The following is a 26,845-nucleotide window of genomic DNA, read 5'->3' as shown; positions in this document are numbered from 1 at the left end:
CACACGCGTACAAACTGTCGAACGTAGGCTTGACAGTCACAAAGGCGAACATGGGCGGCGGCCCTTTTCCCGTAACCCCATCGGTTCGAAACAGCCCCCTAGTGGGGCCACGTCCCTTCTGCCGGCGTGGGCACCGCGCCGCGGTCGGACAGGACGTGAAGGGCCGGGGGGTCGAGAACACGGCTGCCCTGGCCCCAAAGGCCGCTGGCTGCAAAGTGTGCGGGAGCAAACTTGCCGGGAAGTGCCTCGCAGCCGCGCCCGCCCTGGCGGCCGGAAGGGGCTGGACTCTCGTCACTTCCGCGCTCTCCTGGGGAGGTGGGGCCTTCTGCGTCACTTCCGTGCGCCGGGTAGGAGGCGGGCGGCGCGGCCCTCGGGTAGCAGTCCCACTGGTACCATGAGCGAGGCGGATGGGCTGCGGCAGCGCCGGCCCCTGCGGCCGCAGGTGGTCACGGATGACGGCCGGGCCCCAGAGGCCAAGGACGGCAGGTAGGCTGGGCTCGGAGCGGGGCCTGACTCCGAGGCAGCGACCGTGGCGAACGCCTCGCTTAATCCCTGGCTGCCTCTCTTCAAGGGAGGAAGCGGGTTCCTGCCGCGCGTGCACCTGCGGCCTTTCGGCCGGTCGCCGCGTCACTGCCCAGCCCCCGGGCCCCCTTGCCCCCGGCCCGGTTGCACTTTCCCTCAGGGACGCCCGCGGAGCCGCCCGGGGCCGCGGAGAACGGCTTCCGCACCTGCCTTTCTCGCCGCGTCTTCAGAAAGAGCCGCGAGCAGAGGGGACGTGTGGACAGTTTCTGTGAGAGTCCAGCCTTGCACGTTTTCCCAGTAGGGTCGGAGATGCCGAGGGCGCTGTAGTATCGGTGCCTAATACAAGAAATCCCTGGCCTTTGGCCTCCTCTTCTTCTCCCAGCCTTCCGGAGTTTAAATGTGCTTTGCTTTGTTAGTTAAAAACTGAAGCCTAAGCCTTGGAAAGTATTAAAATTCTCTTTTTAGCTTCGTGCCCTGAGTGTGGTAACTTTGAATTTTTTTTTTTTTTTTTTTTTTTTTTAAGGGGCAAGAGGGCCCACATAGACCGAATTTAAAGGGTGGAACTGATTGACTTACATGTTATTAGAACTATTGGCAGTATTTTCTGAGGTGCCACTGGGGGTGGTGTATACTGAATGCAGGACAGTTTTTGCCAAGGAAGACTGAATTTATTCACTGACGATAATAAGATGAACACGTTTGAAGGAGCACCATAGCAGAGAGGAGTGTTGGCTCTAGAAATGCCATTGACAGGATTTTTCAGTAATATGAGTCCTGGGGCCAGAGGAAGGGTTGGAAATAGGCTCCACGTACAGTCCTTACTGTAGGAGGACCAGCCATCCCAGTTTGCCTTGGACTCAGAGGTTTTAAGGATGTAGAACTTTCAGTGCCAACCCCGGGCAAACCAGGACAAATTGGTCACTCTTTTGACTGTGGGTGTTGTGAAATCATCTGCTGATAACTGAGGAGCCTTTAAAACAAACATGCATGGACTGGCAGTGCTGTGCTCCAGAGACTTCAAACAGGACATTGCCATACTCTAGTACCCAGGAGTCGGGAACAGCTGGCCCAAGCCTGTCTGTTGGGACCTGCAGGGCAGAGAGCACCGGAGGAGACCTGTTTTGGGGTGTGTGTGTGTGGGGTGCTCCAGGCCTCAGGGCAAGGAGCAGAGTTAATTCACTTGTTTTTCACTTTCTCTGTGGGGATTTCTTCCTCAATGGCAGGGTTAGTCCTAAGTTCTCACCTGCTGCTGGTCTTTCCCTGGGGGCCTTCTGCACTATTTATTTAAGACATTTTCTTGGCTTTCCTGTGTTTTGTTTTTTCTCTTCTTTGATCCTAGTCTGTGTCTTTGTAACAGTCTCTCTCAAAGAGAGATCTTGTTATCCAGCTTCCTTCTTAGATTTATATTGTAATTCTTTGGTTTTTTCCCCCTTATTTTTATCATTCAGTGATTCAATTTTAATTTCCTTTGTGGAGGTTTCTAGGAGTTCATCTGTTTGTCATCTTAATTACCTTGAAAGTTGAGGGTTCACCCTGACAGGAGGGCTTTGTGTATGGTGGGAAAGTAGAAGAATCTGGAGGAAGTAGAAACAGGATAACTATAGAGTAAACTTGACCCGCTAAACAGAATGAAGCAAGCCTGGAAGGGTGTTAACAGAAGCAGGGCAGTAGTTTTAGTGGAAGGGACACCTAGCGATACCTTGCTCAGTCTCCTGACTCTTGGCATGAAAGGTGGTCTTAGCTCTGTTTTACTGGTGAGGTTGTGACACGATTTCTGTAAAGTTACAGAAGAATCAAGTCACAAGAGACATGAAAAAATGAAAGAAGGACAGAATTGGCAGCTGGACAATGGGAAGCCTATTTTTAAAACTGTGCTTTGGAAATAAGATTTTATGCCAGAGCTCTTGAGTTTCTGTAGCTGAGCTGTAAGCTTTCATTCATTGTGGCTTGTAGATGCGCTGAGTGTTCTTACCTCAGTGCAGGCTTGTCATGAGTTATCTGGCATCAGTTTCCCCACATGGTTTAGAAACTTTATTGACAGAGTGATTGTAACCCTTTTGTTTTGGAAGAGAGAACAGCTGTTTAATATCCATATGTAACTACTTAGGAGTGAAGAGTTGAAAACTTATCTCTGCTTTTTCAATAAACCTCTAAAGGATTTTAGTCTAATTAAAAATCTTTTAGGTCTGTTTTCCTTTTTCCTCTTTAAGACTGAGGTGTAAGGGAGGCAGTGTGGAAAAACAGCTGGGGCTGTCAATTCACCAGGTTGTGAGGAGCCAGCAATCTGGAGTTTTCTCAGCACTTTTCCTGTGTGTGTGTTTTCAGATTGCTGTTTTACCTTGTTTTAAATTTGTTTTCGGTGCTGAAGCAAAGATGCCTACAACGTAGGAGCCCCAGTTTAAAGGAATATGAAAAGCGAACAAATGTATGGTGCAGTCACTTGAAAGGACAGGGCTGTTTTGTGTGACCCTCAGGCTCCCAGAATCACCTTGGCACCTGGGATTCTGTTCTGTGGATTTGGGCGTAGCAGATTTTCAGTGAAAGTTGCAGGTCTTTTTTGACCTCCCAGAGCCTGTTGGGCAGGATTTGAGTCCTTGACTCGAGGCCCTTCACATTTGGCTGGTGCAGTCCCAGGATTTCCTCATTTGTGGCTGAGCTAACAGTAGGCAGTCCTGTTGCATCACTGTGCTCGCTCTCTTGCTTTGGAGGCCGTAGGAAGTTTCAAATGCAGGTGTAGAGGTTGGGCAAAGCAGTTGGTTTCCTAGTGGCCCCTGGGAGGGCGATTGCTGGTCTTTCGGGATGTGTCAGCATAGATTGGGCAAGAGAGTAGGATGAGCACTTTCAGCTCTTAGGCACTGAAAATGGTTATGATAAATGGAGGGCCTGCTGTTTGAGTGACGTGGAGGAGGGACAGAATTGTAGTTGACTCTGAATTGCAGGAGCTGCCAGGGAGGTGGGCCTGCCAAAAAGTTATGAACCTTGGGCTGAAATAAGTGTGTCTGGAGCATGCACTATGAGGACCTGTGTACTGGCTCAGATGCCAGGGGAGCACGGCCCTGGTTCTTCCAGCAGCTGGTCCGAGGGCTGTGGACAAGTCGCCCTGAAGCCTTGGGGCTGGAGCTCACAACTTTTCAAGAGAAGCTGGAAACCCAGGTTTTTATGGAAAGTCCTCTATTTTTCAGTTTTGGCAACTGAAGCCATTTTATTTAGTGACAGTTTATGGTTTGCCTTGAGTCCTGGGCCCCACATTTTATGGGGACTCTGACAAGGGCTGAAACAACCAGAATGTTCTACAGCCCCACCCTCTGGGGTGTTCTCAAAGGCTAGGGGTCGGCTCAGTGAGGAGAGGTGAGAGGTCAAGGGTGCTGTGCTCCCGGGCCCAGCGCTGAGGTCCCTGTGGGGTTGGGGATGGGACGTACCCTGTGCTGCAGCCCCTGTGGGCCACCCTTAGGGCCCAGGGGTCTGTTCTGGCAGCTTCCCCTTACTTACTGCCTTAGCCTTCTGCGTGGGGGTTAGGAGGGGCTAAAAGCCCGTGCTCTTCAGTCCTGAGCCAGAGCTTGAGTCCTTTGTTTCCTTGGCCAGGGGTTTCTCCCGGCTCGTCACTTGGAGCCACCCATCCTCTGCTCGGCCCTGCTGCACCTTCTCCATGGGTGTCACTGCCTGGCCAGGGCTTGTCTGGACTAGGACATGTGGAGGGCGGGAACTTGACCCTGCTCCCAGAGGCCTGCCTGCACCTGTGGAGGTGGTTAACTGTGTGTGGGTGAGGGGTAGCAGCTGTGCAGTGAGATTTACGGAGTGTACAAAGCAGGCAGGCTCTAAATGGCTGAACATTTGCTTGTTTGGGCTATTTTTTGGTTGTTGTTCTTTTTAGGGCTGCACCTGCAGCATGTGGAAATTCCCAGGCTAGGGGTCAAATGGGAGCTACAGCTGCCGTCCTACACCACATCCACAGCAATGTGGGATCAGAGCCACATTTGCAACAACAGCTCACTGCAGTGCTGGATCCTTAACCCACTGAGAGAGGCCAGGGATGGAAGCCGCATCCTTGTGGATGCTAGTCAGATGCATTTCTGTTGTGCCACAAGGGAACTCCTTTTTGGACTATTTTTAAAGTAATTGGATATGTAAAATTGGAGTTGGGTGCTGATGAGCCTTTTGAGCTGATGGGTCACCTGCAATGAGAAAGTAAACAGCCCTACACGTCTTTGGCTCTTCTGTGTGAGCCCTTTCTAAAACTTGACACTGTACAGAACTTGGGGCTGGCTGGCACTAGCCAGATGTGATGGACTAACTTCTTTCCCAGAGGAGGGGGTTGCCTCAGGCTGGTGATGTGCAGCCATCCAGCTGCAGGTCAGGAACAACTGGGAGCTTGAACCTGCCAGACTCTCAGGCCTTGTTTATAGCCCCCTGGGTGGCCTCCAGATTCCCCTCTAGCTCTTTGTGCTCTGATCATAAGGGGTGCTGGCTGGGTCCCCGTCAAGGATGGACCACGTGGACACAGGTCCTTGCCCGAGTTCTGGTTGCCTTTCCAGCTGTACGCAGGCGCTTTCTGTCTTGGCTGGACTCCTCGGTCTCACCGTTGTGGGAAGGAGCAACCAGCTCCTCAAGAGGCTGCTGGGAGCTCTGAATCAGGTTGCTCAGGGAGACTTACAGATGTGCGGGGTATGGGAGAGCAGGTCACAGTGCAGGGGTCTGAGAAGGTCAGGAGGGAGCTGTTTCATGCGCAGTCATATTGGGCAGGGAAAGGTGAAGGGGTGCTTTGGCCACTGTCCCTGTTTTTGCTGCTGAGATTGCACCAGGTGGCTTCCCTTGAGGGGCTGCACCTATCCTGGGGGAAGGGGGTCACATCAGCCCCCTTGAAGGACACCTGTCCTTTGTTGGGCCCTATGGAAGGGTTCGTGCAGTGTTTTGTAGCCTGCTCTTGGGGACTTTGCTTTTAGAAGGAGCACAGGACCCAGCCCTTCCTGCCCTGTGCCCTGCAAACATCTCCTGCTGTTTCCATGGTGACAGATGGCACCTAAGGAAGTCCTGGGTGATGCTTTCCCACCTCCAGACAGGTTTGCGGAGTTGGTCACTGGCTTTGTTTTCTTTTTTTGACATCTTTGTTGAGAGGTCACTCCCACACCATCATTCGCCAGTTTAGAATGTCCAATTCAGGGGTTTTACTATATTCAGAGAGATTTACAGCCCTCACTGTAGTCTAAGTTAAGAACCTTTTTGTCACTGTTAACATTTTCTGAGGTAAAATTCACAAAACACAAAATTAACCACTCAGAGTGAACAGTGATGTTAATATTGTGAAACTCTCTGGTTTCACAATTTTTTCTGTAACACCTTGTTTCCGGTAAGTAACCACTCCCATCTCCACTCTCGCCCACATGTCTGTTGAGATGAGCGAGTGGGTGGCATTTGTGGTACTGAGCGAGAAGGGGGCAGGTGCCTGCCCACTGCAGCACACAGGCCACACCGCGGTGCTGGCTGGAAGACTCTGAGGGCTCCAGGTCCGGGCGCCCTCTCCCGTCCTGTCCTGGGTGACTTCAGATCAGACTCGGCCCTCGGTCTAGTCCTTCCGGGCAGTGGCCGGGTGCCCTTGCCCACTTCCCTTGTTGAGCAGAATGACGCCATTCTGCCTGTCCTTCACTGTCATCGCCATCACCCTCTTCTGGGCCCTTGCTCCCTGCAGACCTCCAGGCTGTTCTTGCCTGCAGTCCCGTCTGGTCACAGCTGGTCTGTGCCATGTGTGCTCATCATGTTCTCCGTTCTTTTACCCTGGCCACCTGAGTCAGTTGCGTTAGAAGGAGGCTGCCACTCTCACCACTGCTATTCAGCATAGTTTTGGAAGTCCTAGCCACAGCAATTAGACAAACAGAAGAAATAAAAGGTATCCATATAGGAAGAGATAAAACTGTCACTGTGCACAGACGACATGATACTATACATAGAAAACCCTAAGGACTCAACCCAAAAACTACTTGAACTGATTAATAAATTCAGCAAAGTAGCAGGCTATAAGATTAACATTCAGAAGTCAGTCGCATTTCTGTATACCAGCAATGAAATATTAGAACAGGAATACAAAAATATAATACCTATTAAAATTGCACCTCACAAAATCAAATACCTCAGAATACACCTGACCAAGGAGGTAAAGGACCTATATGCTGAGAACTATAAAACTTTAATCAAAGAAATCAAAGAAGATGTAAAGAAATGGAAAGATATTCCATGTTCATGGATTGGAAAAATCAATATTGTAAAAATGGCCATACTACCCAAAGCAGTCTACAGATTCAATGCAATCCCTATCAAATTACCCATGACATTTTTCACAGAACTAGAACAAACAATCCAAACATTTATATGGAACCACAAAAGACCCAGAATCGCCAAAGCAATCCTGAGAAACAAAAACCAAGCAGGAGGCATAACTCTCCCAGACTTCAAGAAATACTACAAAGCCACAGTCATCAAAACAGCGTGGTACTGGTATCAAAACAGACAGACCAGTGAAACAGAATAGAGAACCCAGAAATAAACCCTGACACCTATGGTCAATTAATCTTTGACAAGGGAGGCAAGAACATAAAATGGGAAAAAGAAAGTCTATTCAGCAAGCAGTGCTGGGAAACCTGGACAGCTGCATGCAAAGCAATGAAAGTAGAACACACCCTCACACCATGCACAAAAATCAACTCCAAATGGCTGAAAGACTCAAATATACGACAGGACACCATCAAACTCCTAGAAGAGAACATAGGCAAAACACTCTCTGACATAAACATCATGAATATTTTCTCAGGTCAGTCTCCCAAAACAATAGAAATAAGAGCAAAAATAAACCCATGGGACCTAATCAGACTGAAAAGCTTTTGCACAGCAAAGGAAACCAAAAAGACAACTTACAGAATGGGAGAAAATAGTGTCAAATGATGCAATGGACAAGGGCTTAATCTCTAGAATATATAAGCAACTTATATAACTCAACAGCAAAAAAGCCAATCAACCAATGGAAAAATGGGCAAAAGACCTGAATAGACTGTTCTCCAAGGAAGATATACAGATGGCCAACAAACACATGAAAAAATGCTCAACATCGCTGATTATAAGAGAAATGCAAATCAAAACTACCATGAGATACCACCTCACACCAGTCAGAATGGCCATCATTAATAAGTCCACAAATAGCAAGTGCTGGAGGGGCTGTGGAGAAAAGGGAACCCTCCTGCACTGTTGGTGGGAATGGAAACTGGTACAGCCACTATGGAGAACAGTTTGGAGATACCTTAGAAATCTATACATAGAACTTCCATATGACCCCGCAATCCCACTCTTGGGTATATATCTGGACAAAACTCTACTTAAAAGAGACACATGCACCCGCATGTTCATTGCAGCACTATCTATCCACAATAGCCAGGACATGGAAACAACCCAAATGTTCATTGACAAATGATTGGATTCGGAAGAGTGGTATATATACACAATGGAATACTACTCAGCCATAAAAAAGAATGACATAATGCCATTTGCAGCAACATGGATGGAACTAGAGAATTTCATACTGAGTGAAATGAGTCAGAAAGACAAAGACAGATACCATATGATATCACTTATAACTGGAATCTAAGCACAATCCAGCACAAATGAACATCTCCATAGAAAAGAAAATCATGGACTTGGAAAATAGACTTGTGGCTGCCGGGATGGGAGAGGGAGGGAGTGGGAGGGATCAGGAGCTTGAGCTTATCAGACACAACTTAGAATAGATTTGCAAGGAGATCCTACTGAGTAGCATTGAGAACTGTCTAGATACTCATATTGAAACAGAACAAATGGTGGGGGAAAAATGTATACATGTAAGGATAACTTGATCCCCTTGCTGTACAGTGGGAAAAAAAAATAAATTAATTAAAAAAAAAAAAAAAAAGAAGGAGGCTGCGTGGCCCTGGGGTTTGGAGACAGGTGGGGGCTGCCTGTCCTCTGCTGGAGCCTTCGTCTCTCCACTGGGCCTGGGCACCTGGACCACCTGCTTTCCCAGTGATGGGCCTCTTGCCTACAGAGCCCATGTCCTTAGCCCCGTGTGAGGAGGGGGCTGGGAACAGACTCACCAGAGGTTATTAGAAGGGGAATAGGGAGTTCCCGTCGTGGCGCAGTGGTTAACGAATCCGACTAGGAACCATGAGGTTGCGGGTTCGGTCCCTGCCCTTGCTCAGTGGGTTAACGATCTGGCGTTGCCGTGAGCTGTGGTGTAGGTTGCAGACGCGGCTTGGATCTGGCGTTGCTGTGGCTCTGGCGTAGGCCGGTGGCTACAGCTCCGATTGACCCCTAGCCTGGGAACCTCCATATGCCGCGGGAGCGGCCCAAGAAATGGCAAAAAGACAAAAAAAAAAAAAAAAAAAAAAAAGGGACTAGGCACAAGACGGGATCCTCATTAGCAGAGGGGGAGTGTCAAATGTCAGCTCTGTGCCCTGTGTGTGAAGGTTCTGCTTGGCAGTATCTGGGCTCATCAGGCACAGAAGTGTTGTCCCCTCCCTGCAGGACATAGCCCTGCCCAGCTCTTGGCCGCCCCGAGACAAGGTCTGCTCTCCCCCAGTTCCGGTCCTTGGCCTGGTGCCCTCCTGAGGCCTCTCCAGCAGTGCCTTCCATGTGACAGTTTGTCCTCGTTTTGTCCTGAGCCCTTGCCAGCAGAATCTACACCATCCATAATGCCAACAATAGTCAGTTCAAGGAAATCTAGACCTTTCTATCCTGCTCCTCAAAATTCTTTTCTCCTCCACCCACAGCTTGATGCTGGAGCTGTTCCCACGTTTTTCGGACTTTGTTAAAGCAGCACCCCATCCTCCTGGCAGCTCTGGGGATGGTCTTTTCCTCCCACAAACGAGGGGCAGGATTCAAGCACTCCAGTGTGCTGTCCATGTGTCTTAAAGGGGCCACTCTCTTTGATTTCCACCTACCCCCAGTAGAAGCAGAATGATTTATTTTCTGCTTTATTTATTTATTATGCCGTTCAGAACTAGGCAGGGCTTTTGAGATTACACTGCCCCAAGCCCTGGGGAGTGGGGAGCCATGGGGAGCTGTGGATTCTGGGTGCAAGGGCTCGCCTGAGGGGGCGTGGCTATGGGTGGGAAAGCTGGGGCTGGCGCCCAGGCCCCCATATTCTGCATTCTACGTAGAGAGCATATTGTCAAAAGTCAAATGAAACATTTCCTTAAGTCAAGTTGGTTTGTTAGGTGTGAGTCCTTTTTTTTTTTTTTTCTACTCAACTTTTTTGTTAGAAAGATTCTCCACTGGAGTTCATGATCTTAATTTGATACAAGTTAACTCGATTTCAAGTGTTGAGGGAGTTTGAATACTCATAGTGCAACTAGCGATCCTGTGCAGTTTGTTTCTAAGCAGGAGGCTTCACAGGCCCCCAGGCCCAGGGGCGAATGGGTGTACACGGGGTTGTTTGCAGGAGATGGCAGTCCCTGTCAGTCACCTGTCCCCATGCTTGGCTCAGGGTCATGGGATGCTAACAGGGCTCCTTGCAGCCTTTGCAGTGACGGCCTGGAGCTGTGACTGTAGGTCCACTGTCCATCTCTGTCCTTTGGTCTGGGGACAGAGGGGGCTTCCCTTGGAGCTCTTGGAGGTGTGAAGCCCACAGTGGCTGGGGGCTGGACACGTGCAGGACGTCTGCTTCCACCCCTTTCGTGGATTTGCCTCTTTAGCCACACACCAAAGCCCTCAGGGGGCACCAGGTGGTGAGTGCTGCCGCTTTGACTCCATCTTCCTGTGGCCCGTGCTCTGTCCCATCTCTGCCCTTGAGTCTGTGGGTTCTCCCACTTTCAGCCTCTGCTCCGGGACTGAGACATGGCTACAACTGAGAAGGTGTCCCAGACGGGTTAACAAAAGAGCACGGCGGTGTTTACTGTCCTAGCAAGCGGGCTGCCCTTTGGCCAGGGCGATGGCCAGGCCTTCAGCCTGCGGGGCCTCCATGTGCTTTGTCTCCACAGCTCCTTTAGCGGCAGAGTGTTCCGTGCCACGTTCCTGATGCTGGCCGTGTCCCTCGTCCTCCCCCTGCTCGGAGCCATGCTGCTGCTGGACTCCCCCATAGACCCGCAGCCACTCAGGTGAGCTATTCGGCAGGGGGCGGCCTGATTAGATAAAATAAATGCACCGAGACAGCTTCTCAGTCATAAACCAGTGTGGCCTGAAAGGGTATACTATCATGAGAAATGAGATTTGTGATTTCTTTAGTCCCTCCTCTGTTTTGTGTTGAATTAAATGTTACACAATATGTGCCTGGTATTATCCATGTTACTGTTTCAAAAACCAAACTGTACAAACCAAAGCCAAAACCCAGAAGCAGCCCAGACGAGAGAAGCTTGAGCATTAGAGATGATTAAGGTGAATTCATTTGAAGTGGCAAAAGCATGAAGGTTACGTTTCAGTTGCCTTAAGTTTTATCAGTAACTGATTTTTTGATAAGCCTTGTAGTTGCTGTTCATTTTTTCCTAAGCGGTCCTTCATCTGTGGGATCTGTGGGTAATAACGTGAAAAAATGGTGTGTACCTCAGGGTCCTGTGAGTGTATTGCCTTGTAGTTATAGTTACACAGAGCCAGGTTCCTCTTGGGGTGACATTTACGGCATCGAGGACTGTGCAGGCTGGTTCAGTAAGTTCCTATTTCCCCCCGAAACCTCCCAGGCTGGTGAAGCTGCCTGAAGTTTACTGTGCAGTAGTCCATCCGAGGCTTAATGACCTCAGACAGAAGGGAACGTCTCAGCACAGAGGGAACAGAACAGGTAGAGCTGAGTGACATGGTGGTGTTTGGTGAGTGCAGGTTGAGGCTTCATAGTGGGTGGGGTGTTGGGTGACCTCTCCAAGGGGCTCCTGTGACACGGTGTGGGGAGCTCTTGCAACTGCCTCAGGGTGTAGACACGAGTGGCCCAGTCCACCCCAGATAGAGACTGCCAGCCTTTTTGGATAATCCGATGGCCGGGCGGGAGTGTGGATTGTGTCCACAGCTGGGGATCAAAACCTGGGCTGGGAGCTGGCTTTGGGGAGAGGAGAGGCCCCAGCTTCTATGGGGGAAGGGCTGGAGCTCCTGTGACTGATGACCTTTGATCTTGGCAGAGGTGATTTCCTGTGGGAAGAGTGGTGATGGGATTCAGGGGGGTAGGGGATAGGTGTGCAGTCCTGACAGACTGGAGGGGGGCCAGGTCGGGTGTGTGTGTGTGTGTGTGTGCGCGCGCGCGTGCGCGAGCGCCCTGTCTGAAGTCTTTGCGTCCGGGGAGGAGAAACCAGAGCTGCCAGCGTGGCTGATGGTGCCTCTCCTGGGCTCACATTTAGGGAATGACTGGCCCCCAAACCAGGGCAAGGCAGAGGGCTGGCAGGCAGGGTGGGGACGGTGAGGTGAGGTTGGGGAAACGAGCTGATGACTAGAGTGAAAAGGGCCTCTTTAAAACTGCTCAGAGCAGAAGGAGCAAGGAAGGGGGACCTGGCATGGGGCAAGACATGCAGTCCAGATGCTGGAGGTGCTGGGGGTGGGGGTCTGCCTCCAGGAGATCTGAGGACTCAGGACAGACAGACAGACCAGGGTCATGTGGGACAGGGGCCGCCTCCCTGGGTGTGTTGCTGTGCAGTTGGTGGCAGTGCTTAGGGAAGCAGAGTCACCAGGAAGGTCGCTGACTTTGCCAGACCCTGCCGTGCACAGGGCCTCCTTTCCCTTGTCAGGGAGATGGGAGACGGGTAGACATGACACACATGACATCCTGGTTCCTGGAGGGTGTTGTCTGGGTCAGTCAGGGCGCACTTCGCACACGGAGAGGTGGGAGTGCGGAAGTGTGGGCACGTGGTTGGCCCGAGTGAAGGAAGTGCACATCGGCTCAGTGGTCCTCGTGCAGGGGGTGTCCGCCTGTGCCTTCCACCTGTGTGGAGGGGTCGGGTCAAAGGGCTTCCTGAGCATTTCTGAGGGTCCCGGTCTCTCTCCTTGCCTTGGGGTGGGGGCACTGTCGCCTTCCCTGCAGGTCTCCCCTGAAGGGGGGCAGGGGCACTGTCCTCTCCCGTGCAGGTCCCCTCTGGGAGTTTCATTTTTGTGTTTTTATTTGCTCCTTGCATCCCTGATGACCATAGAGCTCTGTTGCTATTATTTATTATCTTCGAGTTTTCTGGTCTCACCCTAGTAATAAAATGCATACTTTTGACAGTAGTGGTAATAGCTTTCAGCTGCTAGAGGAATTACTGTTCCTGTTGGTTTAAAAGATCACAGCCACAGAATCTCATCTTTAAAACCCTACTTTGTTTTTTATGTTAAATTTTACATTAACTGAAAAATATGTTTTAAACATGACAAAAGTCCTATCCTTTAATGAAAAATAACATTTCTGTTCCTTTCTGGATGGAAGCTGAGTCCTCCACAGGGGTGGGGTGGAGGCCGTAGTGACCGCTGACCACGGTCTGTGTCCTCACCGCACATTGTGTAGCGTTCACAGCTGACAGTCGGCAGGGACATTGCATAGGTCCGATCTCAGAAGGGAGAGTAAGGAATGGTCCTGATCAGGTAGGACCATGGGGAGAAACAGGATGAAGTTGGACACTGAGCAGGAGCCTCACGATTAAGGTGAATGAGTCAGCACGAGGTAACAGGAACAGGAGTCGCTGGCTGCATGGTCCCTGTGGCCCTTGCTGCCCATCCTTTGCGTTTTCTGTGAGTTTTCTCTTGTCCCCACGGAGATTGCTCAGGCCCCTTGGGGAAGTTCCCTGAGGACTCCTGGGGGCAGGGAGCAGGTGGTGTCCACGCGTGGAGGGGAGGCTTGAAGCTTGGAGAGCCTCCTCCTCCGACTTTGTGCTTGTCTGTGGTTCTGTCTCCACATATCCTTGTGCCTCTGGAGGTGTGACCTCCCTGGGCAGACTTGAGCCCAGGTGTGTGGCAGGTCATGGTTCTGCTCTCCCCCTTTGGAAATAAAGCTCCTTAGTTAAACCAAGAGAGTGCTTTTGAAAAGCAGGGAGAAAGCCGTAATTGGGAGTTGTGCTGGGTCTGAACAGGGGCTGCAGGCAGCGACGAGCTTTGCGCTTCTCCCACACCGCCAACCCCCACCTAGGTTCTCCCCCTCTGGTACTCTCCCCCTCCCCATCCTTCCCTCCCCTTCCCTTCCTCCTGCCTCCCCCCTCCCTCCCACAGGGCTCACTGGGAGCCTCATGTGTGCTTGGTGTTCCTTATACAACAGTGAAAAACACAGACACATCCCTGACCTGGGTGTTCCTGTGGGGACAGGCAGATAACGCAAGGGTGAGGAGCTGAAAAGTGCTATAAACGAAATCTGGGTTTTTGGGGGTAGTATGAATGTTAGATTGGATGCTCGGTGTAGGCCTCACTGAGAAGGTGACCAGGAGGAACAGTGGACTTAGGGTGGGAGATGCCAGGTGCCCACAGGACCAACGGGGAGTGCCGAGTAAAGGGGGTGGGGGCGGAGGACCTTGGCTCCTGGGGGCCTTGGCTCTGGGAGGTGGCTGCTGTGGTCTGTTTCACAGGGCTCAGGGGCTGCTGGGTTGAGGGCAGGCTGTAGGGATAAGGGGAGGTGGGGAGGGAAGATGGTGGCTTGGACCAGGGTGTCAGCAGAAGACCTGACTGGCAGGCGGCATCCGCAGAATTTGGTGATGGGCTGTGAAAAGCTGCGTACTTGCCTGTGGACTGAGAGGGCGGAGCTTGTGGAGCCACTTCTGCATGAGGGGAGGGGTCCAGGCCACAGAGGGAGCCAGGCGAGTGACAGATGGTGACAGGAGGGAGGCAGTGTGTGCCTGTGCGGGTGATGGGCTGCTTGGGCAGTGATGCCAGGCCCAGCTATCTTCTGTCCTCAGCGGGGCAGGAGGCAGGACTGTCACTGTGAAGTGTGGATGCCACTCCTCCATCTCAGTTGGACTTGGCCAGCTGGGTGGCCAGAGGGGAAGGAGCGCCAGGCTGTGTGATTGGGGTTGGGGGTGGAGATGAGGGGGGTTGGCCAGTGGGGCGGAGTCAGGAGAACACCTCAGTTTTCCACCAGCCACATTTATGTTTTCAGTTCTAATTTGTGCTGGGACTTTTCCTGATATCCTAGAAAGTTTTTTTCTTAGCTTGTGCTTCTAGCCACAGAGGATGTTACTGGAATGTGCCAGCTTAACCAAAGAACAGGGAGTTACTCGTGTAGGTCCTTGGTTAATGCTTTTGTCCTGTATTTTTACAGACAAATTCCTGTAATTGCATTATTTTACAGCCTCAAAGAACCCCCTCTCTTGCTTGGTGTCCTGCAACCAAATACGAAGTTACGAGAGGCGGAAAGGCTGTTTGAAAATCAGCTCATTGGGCCAGAGTCCATAGCAAATATCGGGGGTAAGTAGAGGCCTGGACGAGGCGTCGTCTGCTGCCTGGGGTGGGTGGCGGGAGGCAGTGTGCTTCCTGGTTGTGATGAGCAGGTGCATGTCCAGCAGGTGCCCATGGGGGCCTCTCGCCTCTCCAAGTTGCAGGACTTTTATGCTGGGTGGTGTTGAGTTCATGTCTGTGAAGCACTGTCTTCTGCTCAAATCGTCAGACCCTTTCGAGTGAGAGGAGAAAGGGAAAATGTGCGTGTTGATGTTTAGCTCATCATGGTGGATGTCGCTGGACACGATGTTATTTCCTGGGGTGGATTGTTTTTCTGTAGATCTCACTTTTGAAAACAACAGGACCCATTCTCAGTATTGCTATTTTTGTGTGTGTGTGTGTTCCTAGAGCTGCACCCACGGCACATGGAGGTTCCCAGGCTAGGGGTCGAATTGGAGCTGCAGCTGCTGGCCTACACCACAGCCACAGCATTGTGGGATCTGAGCTGAGTCTGTGACATACACCACAGCTCATGGCAACACTGGGTCCTTAACCCATCGAGCGAGGCCAGGGATCAAACTGGCATCCTCATGGATACTCATTGGGTTCGTTACTGCTAAGCCACAACGGAAACTCCTCTACTTTTGTTTTTAAAGCTCACTTTGGTGGGTACACTTAAAGGTAACCATCTGCTTCACTCTTGCCCAAACCTAACAACCAGAATAATGGTGTGGTTCTAATTCCTGAGTCTGTAGCAACCTGCAACAGGCCTTTTCTGTTAGGATGAGAATTAAGCCTAGGAATCAACAGGTAGAATTAATGAAAAATTGCTAAAGTGGCATGAGGATTTCCCTGCTATCTACGTGGGCCTCCAAGTGCAGCAGTTGTGGGCATGTGTGGCCATGTGCTGGTGCTTCTGCTTTGCCCTGAAGGCCCCTCAGGCTGTGCCTCCCTTCCCTAGCCCAGCTTTGTCTACCCTTGTGCTGGGCATTTCTGTAGTTGGCTGTTGCTGTCTGCCTGGCAGAGTCAGAATCACTCAAGAAGGGTGGGCATGTAGTGATAGAGATGCATATTTCTCTTTAAAAGACATCGATGTTTATTAATAGCACAAATCTGGTATTTTGGGTTAAAAAATCCAGTATTGATATTTAAAGCTGGAACTTCGAGGAGTTCAAGTGACTTTTTTTTTTTTTTTTTTCCCACTCTCTCAGAGAATGCTTTTCTTGTCTTTTCCACTTGGCCTGCTGCCTCATCTTACTCTGTCATTACGCCTCCCCTTTCTCTCTTAAAGGAGCTGCTTATCTTTGTGACATTTCTGCAGGTATGAATCCCACGAAGGCCCCAGACACCCTGCTGCTGACAAGGGAGGAGGCACCCATTAATGTCCTTTTAATTTTTTTTTTTTTTTAATAAACTTGATGTTGTAGAGCAGTTTTGGGTTCACAGCAAAACTGAGGGGAAGGCACTGCTGGCCTGCCATCAACATCCCCCACCAGGTGGTGCATTTGTTATAGTTGATGACCTCTACTGCCACGTGGTCACCCGAGTCCATAGTCTGCCTTAGGGTTCCCTCGTGGTGTGGACGTGCTGTGGTTGGACAAATGTTTAATGACATGAATCCATCATTATAGTGTCTTACAGAGAATTTCTGCTGCCCGAAATCCCCTGTGCTCCATCTCTTCATCCCTCTCTGCCCCCAGCCCCTGGCAACCACTGATCTGTTTTCTGTCTCCATAGTTTTGCCTTTTCCAAATGTTTTAGAGTTGGAATCATACAGTGTGTAGCTTCTTCAGACTTACTTCTTTCACTCACTGATGTGCGTCTGAGGTTCCTCCATGTCTTTTCATGGTTTCGTACCTCTTTCCTTTTTATTGCCGAATAATATTCCATTGTTTGGATGTATCGAGTATGTTTTTCCATTCATCTACTGGAGGATATTTTAGTTGCTTCTAAGATTTGGAAATATAAATAAACCTGCTATAAACATCTATGTGCAAGTTATTTTTTGGGCTTATATTTTCAGCTTGTTTGGGTAAATACCAAAGAGCACAATTTCTGGATCTTGTAATAAGACTATGTTTAGTTTTCTAAGAAACCACCAAACTGTCTTCCAAAGTGGCTGCCCTGTTTTGAATTCCCGTCAGCACTGGAGGAGAGTTCCTGTTGTTCCACATCCTCCCTGTATCTGGTGTTGCGAGTGTTCTAGATTTTGTCGTTTTAATAGGTAGGAAGAGGTATGTCATGGCTGTTTTAATTTGCGTTTCCCTGATGACACATAGAACATCTTTTCGTGGACTTATTTGCCATCTTTGTATCTTCTGCAGTCTTTGGGCAATTTTTAAAATTAGATTGTTAATTTTCTTATTGTTGAGTTTTAACAGTTCTTTGTATATTTTGGATAACAATCTTTTATCAGATGTGTCTCTTGCAAATGTCTTCTCTCAGTCTGGCTTTTCTTGTTCACTAGATGGTGTCTTTTTCAGAGCAGAAGTGTTTAGGTTTAATGAAGTGTTGCTTATCAGTTCTTTCATGGGTCATGTCTTTGGTGGTGTATTTAAAATGTCATCACCACACCCAAAGTCAACTAAATTTTCTCCTTTTTTATCATGTAGAAGTTTCGTAGTTTTGCATTTTACATTTAGGTCTGTGACCCATTTAGAGTTAATTTTGTGAAGGGTGTCTGTCTCTAGGTTTGTTTTTTGCATGCGGATGTCCAGTTATTCCAGCACTTTGTCGAAGAGTGCAGAGGGGCAAAGGCACTCATCGTGTTGCCTTTGCCTCTTTGTCAGAGCGGGGTTGTGTGTGTGTATGTGGATCTGTTTCTGGGCTCTGTTCTACTCCATTCATTTGTCTTTCCTTTTGCTTTTCCTGCAGGGCCTTGATGATTGCACCTTTTCATGAAGTCTCAGGGTCAGGCAGTGTCTGTCTTCTAACTTTGTTCTTAAAAAATATGTTGGTTCTTTTGGGTCTTTTGCATCTTCATATAAACATGAGAATCATTTGTGGCTATTTGCACCATAGCTGCTGGGGTTGTGATTAGGATTGCTTCGAAGCTATAAATCAGTCAGGAAGAAGTGACCTCCTGACAGTGTTGAAACTTCCAATCCGTGTTCATGGACTGTCCCTCTCTTTATTTCGTTCTTTGATTTCTGTCATCAGAGTTTCGTGGTTTTCCTCACCTAGGCCTTGTACATATTTTGTTATATTTCCTTCTTTTGGATGCTGGTGTATTCTGATTATAATTTCAAATTTCACTTGTTCATTTCTGGTGTATAGGAAACTGACTTTTGTATATTATCTTTGTATCCTGCAGTGTTGCTGTGATTGCTTACTAGTTCTAGGAGTTTTTTGTTGTTGATTCTTTAGGATTCTCTCCACAGATAATCATGTCTTCTATAAGCAAAGATAGTTTTAGTTCTTCGCTTCTAATAAGTATTCCCTTTATGTCCTTTTCTGGTCTTACTCTATTAGCTGGAACTTTGTATTATAAAGGAGCAGTGAGAGTAGACATCCTTTGTTACTTAGTGAGAAAGCATCTAATTTTCAGCATTAAGTATGCTATTAACTGTAGGGTTTTTTCGGCTTTTTAGGGCTGCACCTGTGGCATATGGAAGTTCCCAAGCTAGGGGTTGAACTGGAGCTGCAGCTGCCAGCCTACACCACAGCCACAGCAATGTGGGATCTGAGTCACGTCTGTGACCTACACCACAGCTCACAGCAGCACTGGGTCCTTAACCCACTGAGCAAGGCCAGGGATCGAACCTGCATCCTCATGGATACCAGTCCAGTTCATTTCCACTTTGCCACAATGGGAACTCCCTGTGTCTGGTTCTTAACCCGCTGAGCCACAACGGGAACTCCTGATTTGTAGTTTCAGTTGAGCATTTTATATGATTCTGTTTTCTCCCCTTTCTTAGCATATCAGTTATACTTATTTTAAAATCTTGTAGTGGTGGCCCTAGAGTTTGCAGTATACATTTAAAAACAGAGGGCATTTCATGAATTTGCCCATCACCTTTGCCCAGGGCCAAGCTATCCACTGCATGGTTCCAGTTCTGGTGGACATGCCTCTGAAGTGAGCACTTGATCTTCTTTAGTTTTACACTGAGGGTCTTCCTAGTAGTTCTTCCCCTTTGGTTGGGTATAAGTGGCTTCAGAGGCAGATGTGACATGAGGCAGACATGAACAGCCTGGATGCTGAGCGTCAGCCTGAGGGTCCCGCTCCTCAGAGGGTAGAAAATTCTGTTTTTACCCCTGAGTGGTGTCTGCTGTGGCCTTGGATCCAGCATCAGGGTCAAGCCCACGTGGTTTCCCCTCCTCCACACAGGGTTATTGCCCCATGTTATGACTTTGGTCCCTAGACACCACCTGCCTTCATTTTTGGAACCATCTTTCCTCTCTGGAGATAAAAAGCACAGACTGGCAGTCTCTTTGGAGAAGTTGGTGTGGGCACAGTTCCCAGGCTGACCCAGTAACACCCTGTTCCTTCCTGTCTTTAAACAGATGTGCTGTTTACTGGCACAGCAGATGGCCGGGTCGTCAAACTTGAAAATGGTGAAGTAGAGACCATCGCCCGGTTTGGCTCCGGCCCGTGCAGTAAGTCCATGACCCCGCACCTGCATCTCCTCCAGCCACTTGGGAAGGTGCTGGAGGAATTGCGTTGCCCAGAGGTCAGGTCCTCCGAGAGCCTGGCCACCTGGCCTGGGCGTCACCAGAACCCCTCATTTGCCACCCCTCATTGGTCGCAGTACCCCCCCGGGCTGTAGCGTGGCCCTGCTGGGCCATATACCCCACACCCCACCTCACAGAGGCCTATGTCTGCAGGACCACTACTTGAGATGCCAGCTTTGTCCCTCAGGTGCTGAAATGTGGTCACGTGTTAGTCCCTTGGGACCCTCAGCCATTCATCCAGAGTGAAAATACCCTTGGGTCACTCAGGTTTTAGAAACTCACTGTTTAAAAACTGGCAGCCCACAGACTTATCAGTTACCCTTTTTTAAGAACTAGAATGTTTTTGTAAAAACGATTTATTTTTATGGTGAAAATGTGGACAGCATGAAGAAGAAGGTGAAAATCCACCTGAGTCTTCTTTTTCTGACCTGTTTCTGTTCATGGATACTCGCACCCACACATGGTTTTATGTGATGGAATCATACTCTACATCTGGGTATTTAACCTGCTTTTTTCCACTCCATACTTGGCCCTAAGTGCCTCTGCAGTGCATGCCCTGCAGTGAGTACCCTGCAGTGAATACCCTGTAGTAATCACCCTTCAGTGAGCACCCTGCTGTGAGCACTCAGCAGTAAGTACCCTTCAGAGGGCACTCAGCAGCAAGCACCCTGCATTGAGTACCAAGCAGTAAGTATGCTCTGCCACAGGTGTCGGTAGGAGAGCAGGAGAATGTCTCTGGAGTAAAGTGGTGGCTTTCCCTTTGTGACGGGAGGAGGGACCTGCTCTGCCACTGGACGGGCCCAGCATTCAGGTCCAGCTGCTGGGCTTACACCCCACTCCTGAGGCTCTGGAGAATTCTGGAGTAGGGCCTGATCTGCTAATGTCCCTGAGTGACCGTCTGAGTCTCGGGAGGCTGATGTGACCCTGACCCTCGGCTGCAAGTTGTGTGCAGGGTGGTTCCTCTGGGCCCGCTGGGCCGTGGCCTTAGGACTTGCGGGGCCGAGTCTGTCTCAGATGCCGTGGGTCCTTTTTCTTTTCTGCAGCCCAATGCAGTTTAGGATGGGGTAGATGAGGCGTGTGGACACTGAGGGGGCACAGGCAGGATCCTGGACCAGCCACAGTTTTCTGTCCCTGTTTCCCCAGAAACCCGAGAGGACGAGCCTGCTTGTGGGAGACCCCTGGGCATCCGGGCGGGGCCCAACGGCACCCTTCTCGTGGCTGATGCATACAAAGGGCTGTTTGAAGTAAATCCCTGGAAACGTAGTGACAGTAACTTGCTTCCTTCTGTGATTTCAGATCTTTTAGACAATATGTGCCTTTATTTACAAGTGGATTTAGTAGAATTTGTTCAGTCCTGACTATTGGAGACTGATGCTTCTGGCTCACTGCTGGTGCTAACAACACTGCCTGCGGCCTCTAGCCCGCGCTTCATGCTGCGTGGCCCTCACTCCTGCCGCCTCCGGCCCCCACCCTCCCCTCCCCTGGCCTTTTGTCTGAGCCACCATGTCGCAAGAGGACTCATTTTGAGGATGCTGGGCTCCTCTTCCTATCTGTGCTTCTCTGTGTCTCTGCGCCTAGTCTCCTGCTTGCTTTCTGTCTTCTCCTTTCCTTCCTTTCCTCCCGCTCCTTCTCCTCTTTCTCTCCCCACCCGTCAGGAGGCACCTTGGCCAGCGCTGTGCTATTTGCCGTGTGCGCTTCAGTGGGAGGTTCGAGAGTGGGAGGGGTGTTGTCGTGGGTGGGGTGGCCCCTCTGCCGGGTGCTGGCTGTGTGACTGTGCCAATTCTCCTCTCTGTGCGCACTGTCCTCATCCGTGGGGTGGGTGACAGGAGTGCCTGCCTCGTGGGGTCGTTCTTGTGGGATCGCAGTGAGGAGAGCTGAGCGCCCCATGAGTGTTTGAGCTACAGTCTAAAAAGATCTACTATTCCTGCTTCTTTATTTAAAAGCAGATGAGGGGCACGTTTCTATTTCTCTCAGGCAAAAGAAAATTTCCTTTTTAATTTAAGACTTAACAGATTTTTGAGTCAGTTGGTCTTGATGAAGGAGAAGCTCCTTATCCTTAGAGGGAGGATTCTGCCATTAATGGAGCGCGTCTAAAAAGGTCAAGTCAGGGAGTTCCCGTCGTGGCTCAGCGGAAATGAATCTGGCTGAGGATGCAGGTTCAATCCCTGGCCTCGGGTGGGGCCCTAAAATGACCAAAAAAACCCCCCAAAAAACCAACAATAAAAAAGTCAGTCACCTGATGGATGATAGAAGGGAAAACACTGATTTGTACTAGAGGAAGGTACTTATCTCCTGACAGGCTGTGGAGAAGGTCCTTTGGTTTTTTTCCTTTAAAATCAATCAGGCTGATTAATATTTTGCAACTGTTGAGATGCATGTTCAAAGCAAGTCTCCCCTTCTTCCTTCTGTCCTTCCCCCCCACCCCCCAGGTGAAGTAAAACTGCTGCTGTCCTCGGAGACACCCATCGAGGGGAGGAAGTTGTCCTTCGTGAACGATCTGACAGTCACTCGGGATGGGAGGAAGATTTATTTTACAGATTCTAGCAGCAAATGGCAGAGACGAGATTACCTGCTTCTGGTCATGGAGGGGACAGATGACGGGCGGTGAGTGTTCCTTCCTGGCCTTCTGCTCAGGGAGGCTGTTGGCAGGCAGGGTGCCGTACGTCCAGGAATTGCGGGGTGTGTCTGAGCAGAGTGTTCGGCTTGTAAGGGAGGATCTTCTGAAACAGGTGGTGGACACAACAAAACAGCAAGATGTTCTCACTTTCTCTTTGGAGAAATGAAACTAAAATGGGCCAGGCTCTCTGTGAGGGACCTGGGGGAGAGCTCACAGCCTCTGAAGGGGCCTCCTGCCAGGCTGGAGCCACAGGGGCCTCCCTGGTGCTGAGCCAGCTCCCAGGTCAGAGGAGAATTGACCGAGGGCTCATGCGGACGAGGGTGCCTAGGTCTGTCCTGGACAGGACGGGGGCCCTGCCCCTTTTGGGGAGGCCAAGTCCCTCCACAGGCCCTGGCCTGAGGGCCCAGGCAGGAGCAGAGCTCCAGCTCAGCAGGGCTGGACGCACTGCGTGACCCTGTACCCTTGGTACCCACAGCCTGCTGGAGTATGACACCGAAACCAAGGAGGTGAAGGTTTTGCTGGACCACTTGCAGTTCCCCAACGGGGTGCAGCTCTCTCCTGCGGAGGACTTTGTCCTGGTGGCAGAGACGACCATGGCGAGGATCCGGAGGTACCTGAGCTGACGTGTCCCTGGAGCCGTGGGCAGGAGATATGGGCTGCAGGGTCTGGGACCCAGCAGGTCCTGTGATGATGATAGTCATCTTCCTTGTCCCTGCCCCGGCCTTCTTGAGCGGCGCGGGCCTGGTGCGTCTTCACTGAGCGCTTACTGTGCTTCCCGCACTCCCAGCCCCTCTCTCTGCCATGGGCCCGGCTCTGCCTGCCTCCTGCATCTGCTTCTCCCGGGCCCAGGGTCCAGGGTCCCAGGGTCCCGGGGCCTCTTGAAGCAGCTGTGCCCTGTTCGTGATGGACATGTTTACATTGATGTCTAAGACAGATGTGGTGCTCAGCTGAGGTTTTTGCATCAGCTGAGGGACTGCTGCTCATCGCCTGCTTGGGTGAACTTTTCAGGTTCTACGTGTCTGGCCTGATGAAGGGAGGGGCCGACCTGTTCGTGGAGAATTTGCCTGGATTCCCTGACAACATCCGAGCCAGCAGTTCCGGGGGGTACTGGGTGGGCATGTCCACCATCCGCCCCAACCCTGGGTTTTCCATGTTGGACTTCCTGTCCCAGAGACCTTATCTTAAAAGGATGATTTTTAAGGTAACTATGAAAACTGAGTTCAAAAAACAAAATGAAAATGCGTCTAATTATGGGTTTTTTGGACCTTTTTGAAAACTCTAAAAAGTCTAGTTCTGCTTGTGATATTTAGTACTTTTCGTGACTTCTTTAAAACATGGTTTATTCTTAGGTCTGAAATGTCAGTTTAAACAGTTGAGCCCTTTGATTCCTTTTTTTCTTCTGGTTTCCTTGTCTGGATGTATATGTATGTCTTTTGGCTGCACCTGTGGCATGTGAGAGTTCCCTGGCCAGGGACTGAACCTGAGCCGCAGCAGTGACATGCCTTCGGGGTCAAGGTCAGCTCTGCTGCAGAGGGTCCCTGTGTGGGCCCGCCTGGTGGTTCTCGGGTCAGGTTCAGGCTGTGTGTCTCCCGTGCCCTCAGTGCGTCCTGTCGGGAGGTGCCTGGTGTCACCTGTCTCTGCAGCATACATCACCTCATCAGTAGTGGCTGCCAGGCCCCTGCCGTGAAGTCACTCTTTACTGTTTGTAGGTACCAGGTATTTTGTGGGGAGGCTTCTATAGCCGTGGTATGATCCCAGGGTGTCTTTTATCAGTGGTTATAACCTGTTACCATGATCACTTGTTTCGATGTTCACATTGTCTGGCCATGGCCAGTGGGAGCCCCTTCCATGTGGCCCCGTGACCTTTGCATGTGTCTCTGTCCTTCTGGAGTGGGTCCTGCTTCCTGGATCCCTTGTCCTTTCCCCATTCCCGTCCCGTCCTCCGGGATCAGCTGTTTCTCCAGGGAGCCTGGTTCCTTCGGGAAGGGGACTTTACTGAGTGCTTGCTGTGGGGCTTGGCAGAGCTGGGGAATGTGTTTGTGTGCAGACTTTACAGCTACGTTTATGTATCTTAGTCCGTTTGTTTAAACTGAAATTGTTAAGTGAGGCTGGTATCTCTGCTTCCAGTCCATTACCACAGGGTTTATGCCAGTTCCTTTACCTTCCGTGTTTGTGCTTTTTCTGTGACGGTGAGAAGCCCGAGTCCTGTTCCCTTCATACCTGTTTGATCAGATGCCTCAAGTGTCCCATTCGGTCACCATTGTCCCCCATCACGTGGCCCTGGCTAGGGCGCCGGCACTCACGCTGGTCCTCTTTCCTCCCCGCCATGGGCAGGGGTCTGCCTTTCCCCTCAAGGCCCCCAGGTTGGGCCAGGCCCCTGCACTGCAGGACCCTGTCCCCTACCTTGGAGCCTTAGCCCCTCTCTTTCTCAGCAGAAAAACCCCTCCTCTCCCCCGACTCACACCTTCTCCCTGGTCTGGGCCAGCCCTCCACATATCTGCCGTGCTTGGCCCCACAAGCCACTTCTCAACTGAATTGTTTGGGGGTGGGGGCTGACCTTTTAAAGAGGCACCCACACCGCCATGTGGAGCAGCCTGCAGGAGGGCTGCTGGCGTGGCTGTGGCCCAGCAGCCAGGAGAAGGAGCAGAGCCAGGTGGGTGGCGTGTATGCAGTGGGTGACGAAACCCAAGGTGCCTGGCCTGTGGGCTCCCCGCGGGCCCAAGGTCCAATCTGCTCAGGCTATGGCCGCTTACCCCCCGCCTCTCACTCTGCTTTCCTTGCAGCTGTTGAGCCAGGAGACAGTGGTGAAGTTTGTGCGTCGGCACAGCCTCGTCCTGGAGCTCAGTGACAGTGGGGCTTTCCGCAGGAGCCTGCATGACCCCGATGGTCAGGTGGCTGCCTACGTGAGCGAGGCGCATGAGCACGACGGGCATCTGTACCTGGGCTCCTTCAGGGCCCCCTTCCTCTGCAGACTCCGCCTCCAGGATGCGTAAGACCCTGGGTGCCACGGGGGCCAGGAGGTGCGTGGACACACCCTCCTGCCTATGACCCCACTGGTCACCCTCGCCTGGGTTTGGCCAAGTGTCTCCCATGGGGAAGATGCGACCATGTCGAGCCATGTGCTTTCAGACACCTCCCTAGTACTGTGGTTTTCTTGGACCCGGGACTTGGTGTGCTTAGCCGGCCCCAGGTTTGGGGTGGGGGGAGAGCAGTGGGGGTTGGCCGGAGGCTGGATTTTGCTGCTGGTCTGTCCTGTCAGCTTCTGCATCTTGCTGTTAAAGGGGTGGTATCATCTCTGGGTGGCGGGGGCCCAGGAGGATTGGGGGCGCTCAGCACAAGCGTATGTGAGGCTGCAGGTGGGGTATGGGGGTGCAAATGGCACTGCTATGTTCCCTAGAGTCCCGAGTCCTGGCCTGGGCCCTGGGTATCCCTCTTGGGCTCCACTTCCTGCCTGCCCGGCACCCTCCCTGCCCAAGTCCCCGCCAGCCTTTGAAGACCAGGCCGAGGCTTGTGTGGGGGATGAGCATGTGATTCCAGCAGCTCAGGACTCACCGGTCTCTCTGTGCATGGCCTGCTGCATGGGTCCGAGGACAGGATTAAAGGCAGGCACAGGGCAGGGGTGTGGGGATTCCTGTTTACAAACCTGGCTCCTCACCCCCAAGCCAGGCGTGAACAGTGCAGTGTCGGTGTCCTGTCCGCTCCTGTGTCACACGCCTGATGCTGCTCTGCATCCTCATGCTGTCCGCATGTGTCCCGGGTGTTGGGTGACCCATGTGACTGTGATAATTAAATGGATTTCCCTGGGGATTCGTCTCTTTGATAGTGTTGTTGGGCTTCTCTGCTTTAATCTACTTTAACTGTGAGATCTGGCTCCTCTGTGTGTCGTGAGGGCTGTTCTGCTGGGATTGTGTTTAGATTTGCTCGGCAGCCCCCCCCCCCCAGCCTGCCACCCTCACTGGTTCAGTTGCACGACACTGCTCTCCTGTTTTCCAGCCTGCAAAGTAGGGCTGACATCTGCTGCTCCTTTCCTGGGTACTTAATGAGAACACAGCAGGGCTTGTAACTCTGGAGTTGTCTCTGTAATCTGAAAAGATAGTATTTTATATAGGGGTGACATTAAATGTCAGGGAGAGCTGCCAGTCCTGGTGAGACCTGAACCATCTGTGTCTTGTGCTCACAGCTCCACCCCCACCACCACCCCCGTTTTAGGGGAAGAGAGTTGGGATCTGATGGGGCTTGTCCTGAGTTGCCAGCTTTACTCACAGCAGTGTAGGGCAGTCAGACTGGCTTCGTTGTTGTGACGTGACCTGTCCACTTAGTGTTGTTTACGTGATGTCTTAGGAAATGCTGCCTAGTGGTGAACTCCGTGCCTCGAGTGTAGGAGCAGCAAGGTGGAGCCTGACCCTCTGCCATAAACATGTGGCCTAGGCGCCGACCCTGAACACCTCCTCTTGGTTGGGACCCCAGGGCTGGTTCTCAGTGCAGAGAAGCTGGCAGCTTTTCACAGTTTCCAGCAAAGGAGTCTTTTTGACTCAGATGTTGGTTTTCTGTCTCAGTGTCATTTCCTGTGTTTTATCTAGTAATTTGTCACGGCGAGGTGCAAAATACAGCCTCATCAGGCTTAAGTACATGATATGCTTTTGTTGTAAATGCAAAGTGTGTTTGTTCTCATGTGAATTACTGTATTTGCTCTTAAAATTAAATCAGGTGACTCCCTCA

The 26,845-nt window shown here is 50.9% G+C and overlaps 1 protein-coding gene across 1 annotated transcript; it reads left to right on the top strand.

Annotated features, from left to right (window-relative positions):
* On the top strand, window positions 328-26,845 carry APMAP (adipocyte plasma membrane associated protein). Its single transcript, XM_001927087.7, has 9 exons — window positions 328-486; window positions 10,515-10,631; window positions 14,753-14,868; window positions 19,342-19,434; window positions 20,653-20,769; window positions 21,939-22,113; window positions 22,602-22,736; window positions 23,135-23,327; window positions 24,910-26,845. The coding sequence occupies exons 1-9, from the start codon at window positions 395-397 to the stop codon at window positions 25,117-25,119; spliced, it is 1,248 nt and encodes a 415-aa protein (XP_001927122.3). The 5' UTR covers window positions 328-394; the 3' UTR covers window positions 25,120-26,845.

This window comes from Sus scrofa, chromosome 17 (assembly GCF_000003025.6).
Source record: "Sus scrofa isolate TJ Tabasco breed Duroc chromosome 17, Sscrofa11.1, whole genome shotgun sequence".
Taxonomy (NCBI): Eukaryota; Metazoa; Chordata; class Mammalia; order Artiodactyla; family Suidae; genus Sus; species Sus scrofa.
The sequence above is the reverse complement of the archived record's forward strand: the minus strand, read 5'-3'. Positions and strand labels throughout refer to the sequence as shown.

Bases quoted from the DNA above. Each gene is read 5' to 3' on its own strand.
- APMAP (XM_001927087.7), top strand. From the start codon at position 395: ATGAGCGAGGCGGATGGGCTGCGGCAGCGCCGGCCCCTGCGGCCGCAG. The intron at 20,770-21,938 runs GTAGTGACAGTA...CCCACCCCCCAG, and splicing joins TGAAGTAAATCCCTGGAAAC to GTGAAGTAAAACTGCTGCTG. The intron at 22,737-23,134 runs GTACCTGAGCTG...TGAACTTTTCAG, and splicing joins ACCATGGCGAGGATCCGGAG to GTTCTACGTGTCTGGCCTGA.